Here is an 8530-nt window from a genome sequence, read left to right as displayed (position 1 = left end):
GGGGGTCGTGTCTGTCACCCAGGGCCTGGCTGACCATCCCCATCTCTTGGCACAGAGGCACAGAGCTTCGGCCTGCTGGACCCCAAGCTCTGCTACCTGCTGGATGGGATCCTGTTCATCTATGGCATCATCATCACCGCCCTGTTCCTGAGAGCGAAGGTGGGTAGCACCCCTCTCAGTGGGTGTTCAGAGGGGCCTTGGTCTTGGAAAGTCTCGAGCATGTGTGGTACCTACGGCTTGGTGTCCATGGGCAAAGCAGGGACCAGCCCAGGGTGCACTTTGGGGGGTGGGGGCAGGGCAGGTGGCGGGGGGCTGAGCCACAGAGTGGCCGGAGATGCTGGTGCGGAGCACCTGAGCCAGGAGCTCTGACCTGCGACACCCAGGTGTGGGGTGGGGTCAGGTGCCGCTGCAGGAAGTGGCCTTATGCTTCAGGCAGTTGGGAGCGGGGAGGAGGGGACCTGAGGTCTCCCCAGATCCCTGTCCAGCTGCTGGTGCAGGTCCCGGCAGGAAGTGGGAGGGTGACCCCGAGCAGGGTTTCTGCTGGGGCCTCGCAGGGCCTGGCTTTCTTGGAGGGGAGCAGGGGCGGGGGTGGCCCTGGGGGTGAGAAGGAGGGGGAGGCTGCAGCCCTGTTCTCTGCAGCACCCCCCTCGCGGCTGTTTGGAGTTAGGGCTGCGGGAAACTCCACTTGAGCAGCAGCGCCGTGCTGACTGCCTTTCAGTCTGAACGGTGCCGCCGGGTCTCGGTGGTGCCAGTCTCTGACCCGAGGCCTGGCGGACCCTCTGGCTGAGGCGACAGAAAGTGGGCTGTGCGCCTGGCAGGGCCTCCAGATGCCAAGCCCGTGCCAGGCAGCACCTGCCCCAGACGCACCAGAGGGTGGGACCTTGTGCAGCCATCCCCTAAGGGTTGTGCTCCCGAGTCGTGGGGGAAGGGCCTGAGAATGTTCGCCTGGGCCCCGAGCTGGGGGAGAATGTTCGCCTGGGCCCCTGGCCAGCCCGGGCCGCCCCTGAGGTCACCTGGCCAGCCCGGCCGCCCGTGTCCCCACGGGAGGCAGGGAACAGTCCAGCTGACGGGGCGGCTCTGGGGCAGGGCGACTGCGGGCGGCGGTGGCCCGCTGGGCGCTCACTCTGCTCTTCCCTCCCCCAGTTCAGCGGGAGTGCGGACGCCCCGGAGCACCTGCAGGGCCCCCAACCAGGTCTACAACGTGAGTCAGCCCTGTGCAGCCCCCAGGGGGTCGGGACCGGCCAGGCCCACCCGGCTCAGGGTTTCTACCCGGGGAAACGCAGTCATTGTACCAGCCTCGTGGGGGCGCTGGGAGCCCACAGGCACCTCAGGATTGGGTGCCTGGAAAAGCGCCCGCTTAGCGCACTGGCTGGGGCACAGAATACAGGCCGGGGGTGGGGGTTGGGGGTGGGGGTTGGGGGTTGGAAGTTGGGAATGGGGAATGGGGGGTGGGGTTGGAGGTGGGGGGAGGGGAGTTGGGGTGGAGGTGTGGGTGGGAATGGGAGGATCCTCACTGGGGTGGGACTCCCTGTGCATCGGGCTTCAGTCAGATTGACCACTGCCCCCCAGCCCATGGTAACGCCCGGAGATGTGCTCTGAGGTGCTGGCACCAATGGGCCAGTTACCACCGCCACCCCGGTCCCTGCTCCTTCCCCTGAGAGCCACCCGGGAACACCCAGCCCGGGCGCTGTCCTCCGGAGGGTCGCCCATCTCACACCTTCCCGTGTGTTTCAGGAGCTCAACCTGGGGAGGAGAGAGGAGTATGACCTTCTGGATAAGAGACGGGGCCGAGACCCTGAGATGGGCGGAAAGCAGGTCGGACATCGCTCTTTCTGCCTGTGTGTCAGTGTATGTGTGTGTCAGTGTATGTGTGTGTCAGTGTATGTGTGTGTCAGTGTGTGAGTATGAGTGTGTGAGGATGTGTTAGTGTGTCAGTGTGTTTAGTGTGTTTCAGTCAGTGTGTGAGAATGTGTTAGTGTGTTCTGTGAGAATGTGTCAGAGTGTGTGTGTCAGTGTGTGTGAGAGATTGTGTCACATTATGTGGGTCAGTGTGAGCGAGTGTGTGTGTCAGTGTATGTGAGTGTGTCAGAGTGTGTGTGTCAGTGTGTGAGTGTGAGCTGAGTGAGAGTGGGGGGCCAGGGTGGAGGAGAGGGCCCTTCAGAGCCGCACCCCACACTCCTCTGCTGCCCACTCCCTGCCTCATGAGGGGCCTGGCGGGAGGACAGATGGAGGCCAGTTTCCTGCGGCCCCTCCGCCCCCTGGGCCGTGGGTCCAGGCCACCCTGATGCGTCACAGCAGCGCCACCTGCCCAGGAGCATAGAGTTGGGAGGCCCACAGGAAGGGCCAGGCCGCTGGACGCGGGTCCCTGGGTCCCAGGTGCCCTGTGAGCATGGCTGCCAGGCGCTGTCACCTGTGCCAGGGGAGCAGCTGGGCGAGGCCAGGGAAACGCTGCCTGACACCGCCTGTGGCCCTTGACCTGTCCAGTCACAGCTGTCCATGCAGCCCCCCCCACCCCCCGAGCTCCATGTAGGGTTGTTAGAATGAATAGCGGGTGGGGGAGACCCCCTGAGCCCTTCCCCCTCCCTTCCCGGGAGAGCAGGGTGGGCGGGCGGAGATCGGCCAGTGGGACCAGCTGAGCAGCAGCTGCCAGGCTCCCAACGACCTTCCAGCTTCAGCAAAACCCCACGTGTAGGCTTGTGGCCCGGGCGGTGTACCTGCCAGGGACAGACGGCCATCGGAGAACCCGGGCCTGCCCGGGCAAGGCTGGCCTGGGAGAGGGGACCGTGCCGGGCGCCTGGAGGAGGACATGTCCCCCGCCCCGCTGCCAGGCCGGGGCGGAGCCCGCAGAGGGTGATGGGGTGATGGGGGTGCCACGGGGGCTGCTGCTCCACCTCTGACTCCCCCTCTCTCCCAGCAGAGGAGGAAGAACCCCCAGGAGGGCCTGTACAACGTGAGTAGAGGGCGCCTGTGCCTTGGAAAGTGGGCGGGAGGAGGGGCTGGCGGGGGTCCTCCAGGCTTCCCCAGGCCCCGCGACTCCGCCTGCGGGACCTCACTCCTGGGCCTGCGATGCCTGCGGCACCGCGGCAGGAAGCCCCGGCTGCTGCGGGTCCCAGGTGGGCCGGGGCCTCCGGTCAGGCTGGGCTAGCCCCTCTGGGGGGCACGTTCCCAGGGGCTGGAGCCTCCTGGCCTGCACCTCACGGACTGGCCAGCCTCACCATCGCGGGTGGGGTCTGGCGTTGGTGTGGGTCTGCCATGAGGGGACCCTTGCAGGGGTGACGACCTGCTCAACCACATGGTTCCGGGGCCCCTGGTGAGCCTGCGGCGTCCTGCGTGGGTGGCCTTGGCCAGAACGTCGCCTCTCACCGTCCTGAGCCTCACCGACCTTCCCAGCTCAGGGCCGAGGGCTGGCGCCCAGGGAGAGGCCCAAGGGCTGCGGGAGGGAGGGCTGGAGCGCGTGTTTCTGCCTTAGTCACTGAGCCGTGCCCACTGCCCCTCCAGGCGCTGCAGAGGGAGAAGATGGCAGAGGCCTACAGCGAGATCGGGACGAAAGGCGATGTGAGTGCTGCTCCTCCTTAATTCCCAAGAACGGGGGGGGGGGGGGGGGGGGGGGGCTCCCCAAAAGGTCCCCTTTGGTTTTTTCGGGGGGGCCGGCCGGGGGGCCTCCATCCCACCTATTCGTACCACCTGCAAAAGCCATGTGGTGGCCGCAGAGGTGAAGGCAACCCAGCTCCTACCCATCGGGCTGCACAGAAGATACGGACGAAGGGCCGATGCTCTTTGGGGATTAAAACCAGCCGGATCCCAGGGCAGCCTGAGCTCTGTCAGAGCAGCTCAGGCCTGTTGCCGTTAGCAACAGTGAGAAGTGCTGTGCGTGCCCACGAGTGTCGGTACGGGGACCGCGGGCCCCTGGTCATAGACAACCAAGAACCGGAAGTGGAGCTGCCGTGCCCGCAGCCTCCCGGAGTAGCCGGAGTTGCAAGGGCTGCGGGCTGTTCCTCCAGCCGCGGGCCCTGCGGCAGCTCCGTGCGGCCCGCCCGGCATGTGTGTGGATCTGCGAGGCCAGAGCAAACCCGGGCCGGAGCCAGGCCTCGCCTGCCCCTCAGAGGCCAAGGTCTGCCCATGGCCTGCGGCCCACGTGGGCAGGGCCACTGAGGCCTGCCTGACCCGGCCCGTCCTGTCTCCCCACAGAACCAGCGTCGGAGAGGCAAGGGGCACGACGGCCTTTACCAGGTGAGTGCCGTGCCGCCTCCCTCCCCGCCGTGCCGCCTCACCTGCGGGGTCAGCTCCGTGCTCTCGCCAACGCCTGGGCAGGGCGAGCCCAGGGCGCCTGCGGGCCGGCCAGTCCCCGCGGGGCTGCGTTAGTTACCAGGCGCATGACTGGGTTCCCACCCGGGACAAGGGCGTCCCGGGCATTGGTGCCCGCGCAGGACCCACAGCCGTGGGCCGCTCCTCCGCGTCTGGGCCCTGCAGCAGCCTCGGCTGCCTCGCTCCGCACACCTAGTGAGACGGCAGGAAGGGTGGGAAGACGGAAGGGGAAATATCAAGGGAAGTCACAAGTTTGAAAAGGAAATGTGGCCGTCAGCAGCCTGGCTTATGGAATCATGGGGAGAAGTATGCCAAGCCCAGGGCCTCCTGGCCGGCTGCCTGGCCGCTCCGGCTCCTCCCTCCCCTCACTCCACCTGCCAGGCGAGTTCAGGTGGAGCCCCAGGGAGGGTGGAGCCGCAGTGGCGCAGTGGCATGGTGGGAACACGGGACACAGCGCTGCAGGGCCCAGCGCCTGGGGGCAGCAACAGCTGTCAGGAAAGGAGCCCCAGGCCACGCCCAGCAGGGACAGAACCCGTCCCCCGCGGGCATGAGGGGCAGTTCCCGGGCCTCTGGAGGCGGGTGGGCAGGCACAGGCCGTGCGGTGGCACCTCTTGGGCTCGGGTGGGCAGGTGCGGCTCCTGACCCAGTCTTTTTCTTCTCCCTTCCCCAGGGGCTCAGTACGGCCACCAAAGACACCTATGACGCCCTCCACATGCAGGCGCTGCCCCCTCGCTAGCAGCTGGGGACCAGCACCCACAGGGAGACCCGCAGACGCCCAGATTGTAAAGACCCAGGAAAAACATGCACAGCCCAGTTCGCTCCTGTCTCCCCTCCAAGTCCTCTGTCAGAACAGGTGCTTCATGTGGTCACATCTGGTCCCCTCCCGTCCCCAACCTCCATTCAGCGTCACCCTGCACGTGAGGGAGTGCGTCCCGGGCCCGTCCTGGAGCCCGCCCAGTCCTCGGCTTCTGCCTGCCTGGGGCCCAGGGCCGGGCCGTGGCTCGCACCTGGGTCAGCACACTCCTCACACCAAGCTGTTCAGTCTGTTTTGTAAAGCCCCAAAGGAGCCCGGACGCCAGCACCGTCCGGCAGTCTGTGCCGTCGGCACCTGAGTGGCTTGGCTCCTGCTGTAGATTTGGCTTCTGTTGTCCACCGTCCCCTCACTGCTCGGTAGCTCGGCACTGGGCCGAGGAAGGTCCGGGCAGAGCCCCTGCGGACGGAGGCGCAGTGGGGGGCTGGGTTGGAGCCGCGTGAAGGCTCCAGAGCCCGGAGCACAGGCCTCCCTCCGCTGGCATCCCTTCCCATGGGGTCTGAGTGCCAGACCCTGGGCCTGAGAGATGGACACGCCTGTGCCTTCAAGCTCACATCCTCACAGGGAGGCGTGTGATGAGCAAACCGGTATAAAGCAGTGAACCGAGGCGGGCTCCCGAGCGGGGCAAGGCCGTGGCTCCCTGGCACTTGTTCACGTCACACTGAGTTCAGGACAAACCTGCCACGTGAAGGCCTCCCAGGAAGACCCCACACCACGGGGCCTGCAGAGCCCGGAGGACAGGGGCCTGGAAGGAGCCTCTCCCGCTGGGTTTAATCTATGCTGGTTTGCTAAAGCCTTGCTCTTTGCATAATAAACGCTTCAGTGAAAACACTGCTTTAGGCGGAGCTTTATTTCAACATCCAGGTCCTTGATGAGCATTTAGTCTCGGGAACCAGCTTGCTGCTCTCCAAGGAGCACGGAGCATTGGTGCCCCAGGGCCCAGGAGGCTGCGGCGGCGGGCCTGAGCCTGGGTGCAGTGTGAGGTGACATGCAGAGGGGCGGGCGGCGTGGGGACAGAGGGTGAAGGACAGGGCCTGGCGGGCAGGGCTCAGCGTGGCTCTGGCCATGGTGTGGGAGACGAGCAGGAGAGGCCCCGGCCCTCAGGCACCGGACCGGCAGCACGTGCAGCAGAGCGAGTCTGGGACTGGTTTGTACAGATGACATGGGGTTTGGGGAGGATGGAGGACGACAGAGGCCTCGAGGTCAGTCTCCCTCACAAAAGGTGACTGGAAATAGCAATCCACCAATTTCTATTGGGTAAAGGCTCTGGAATCAATACCTTCACTTGTTCAAAAGAAAAGTCCGGGCCACAGCTGTCAAAGCCGGAGCGTCGGGGACTCGGACAGGAATGCCAGGCACCTCTGCCAGGACATGCTGCTCAGCACCACACACGGCGAAGGCGCTCTGCCCCTGACCTGGACGCCGGGAACCCAACTCCCTACGGCCAACATGTCGGCAGCAGCCACTCCATGCCCAGCGGGTGGCAGGTACCAGGGAGGAGAAGAGCATGGAGTCATCACAGTTGGGGACGTCACATTTGGCCCTCGGTTTCAGCCACATCATCTGAAGGGACGTAGTACACGCTGCAGGGTCAGGGCCTGGGCACGGGCAGGTGTGGGCCAGCCAGCGAGGACGGAGGACCCTGGAAGGATGTGGAAGGAACGCCCCGAGGGCCAGACTGTCCGCCTGCCGTGGCACCTGGCTGGGGCCGGGAAGACCCCAGCGTCGCTTCGCTGCCTTTGCTGCCACTCAAGCTCGGCCATGGCTGCAACTTCCGCTCACCCGCCTTTCAGAGGCTGACGCTGGTCATCTACCGTCAAAGCGAGTGGACACACCCACACCTAGGGTCAAGGTGGGCTGAGTTATGTGACCCATGGCTGGCTTGACACAAGGGTTTGACCCATTGCGTCAAGAATTTGAGTGGAGGCCAGGAGCAAGCTGGCAGTGAGCTCTGGGGCTGACATCCAGGGGCAGGGGTGTGTGTGTGTGTGTATGCGCGAGTGTGCTATGACCACACAGCTCGGGCAGCAGGCTGGGAGGACTGAGCTGCTGACAGACCGAGCCCCAGGGAGAGCCGCCCTCGTCTTTGGAGAGAAAAGGGGGCAACAGAGAATTCAGCTCTCACTGCTGAGCTCCTCATGCCACATGACGTGAGTTAGAACATGCCCACCTTCTGTTGATTTATTTTTGTTGTTAATCCTTACCTGAGGGTATTTCTTCTATTGATTTTTTAGAGAGAGTGGAAGGGAGGGAGAGAGGGAGACATTGATTGGTCGCCTCCTGCATGCACCCTGACCAGGGCTAGAGATCGAACCTGCAGCCCAGGTGTGTGCCCTTGACGAGGAGTTGAACCCATGCCCCTTCGGTGCACCAGCCAAGGATCTAACCACTGGGACCTGGCCAGGGCCAGACCCACCGCTGACAGAGGAGGACAGGGAAACAGAGTGGAAAGGGCACTCCTTCCTCAGCCCCTGGGGCTGAGCAGTGGGCTTTGCCTTCTAAGGTCTCCCATGCTGGTGAGCACACCACTGTCTCTGCCAAACGGGATTCCTGTTAAAAACGTGGAATTGTTTTAAGGAAATAACTTCACCAACTTAAACGCAAAACGGGGGAGAAGGCTGAGCAGCTGTGAGCAGGAGCAGGCCGAGGCCACCCCTCCCCACTGGGCCTCATAGGACGGCAGCCTGTGGGAGGCACAGCTCCCTCCACCCCCCACGCAGGGCAGCACAGGCCACACCAGCTGTGGCACTCGCGGAGGCAGCAGCCCTCCCAGAGCTCCTCAGTGAGCTGGTTTCCCTGCAAGAAATCGCGTTCAGGTTCAAGGTTCCCTTTCAGGGGAGAAGGGGCGCCTCTGACAGGAGAGCAGGGCCCGAGTCAGGATTGGCTTCCTCCCGAGGGGCCCCAGGGGACGTGTGTGCAGGGCAGTTTAGATGATAAATCTGGAAAAGTCAAGTTCAGTGTCAGCTCTGCAGTCAAGTCCACAGTGAAATGGGAGTCTTTGAGGAGCCTGCGTGTTGGATGGCAGCAAGCCCCGTGGTCTGGAGTCCACTGCGGCCGACGCCTGCCTGCTCACCCCCAGGGCCTGGCTGGGAGGCGGGCGGACCCTGTGCCCGGGGGTGACGGGCAGGGCTGTGAGCCGTCTGGGTGGGGATGTGTGTGAAGCACCCAGACACCAACACGACCCCATCAGAGAAACTCAGACAATGCGAAAACACTTGGAAAAATGGTTTAATGATGTTTTACAACAGAAATGAACTGTACAGTTACAGTTAAGTTTAATATATATATAAAAAGTTACAGCAGACAAATGCATCTACACAAAACCTAGCATTTCCTTCTGATTCAGCCACCCACACAGCCTCTCCCAAGCCCACAGCCTGTGGGCGGCCCAGGAGGGGTCACAGGAAGGGCACT

At 64.1% G+C, this 8530-nt stretch overlaps 1 protein-coding gene across 1 annotated transcript in view; it reads left to right on the top strand.

Annotated features, from left to right (window-relative positions):
- The window catches only part of CD247 (CD247 molecule), a 66172-nt gene extending 60278 nt beyond the window's left edge, over positions 1-5894 (top strand). Inside the window, 8 exon segments of the mRNA XM_014465093.2 lie at positions 56-159; positions 1144-1182; positions 1184-1201; positions 1735-1815; positions 2918-2950; positions 3499-3555; positions 4189-4230; positions 4976-5894. Coding sequence (XP_014320579.1) covers positions 56-159; positions 1144-1182; positions 1184-1201; positions 1735-1815; positions 2918-2950; positions 3499-3555; positions 4189-4230; positions 4976-5041 — 440 coding nt within the window. The 3' untranslated portion in view covers positions 5042-5894.
- The last annotated feature ends 2636 nt before the right edge of the window (positions 5895-8530 follow it).

Source organism: Myotis lucifugus, unplaced genomic scaffold (assembly GCF_000147115.1).
Source record: "Myotis lucifugus unplaced genomic scaffold, Myoluc2.0 scaffold_279, whole genome shotgun sequence".
NCBI lineage: Eukaryota > Metazoa > Chordata > Mammalia > Chiroptera > Vespertilionidae > Myotis > Myotis lucifugus.
The sequence above is the reverse complement of the archived record's forward strand: the minus strand, read 5'-3'. Positions and strand labels throughout refer to the sequence as shown.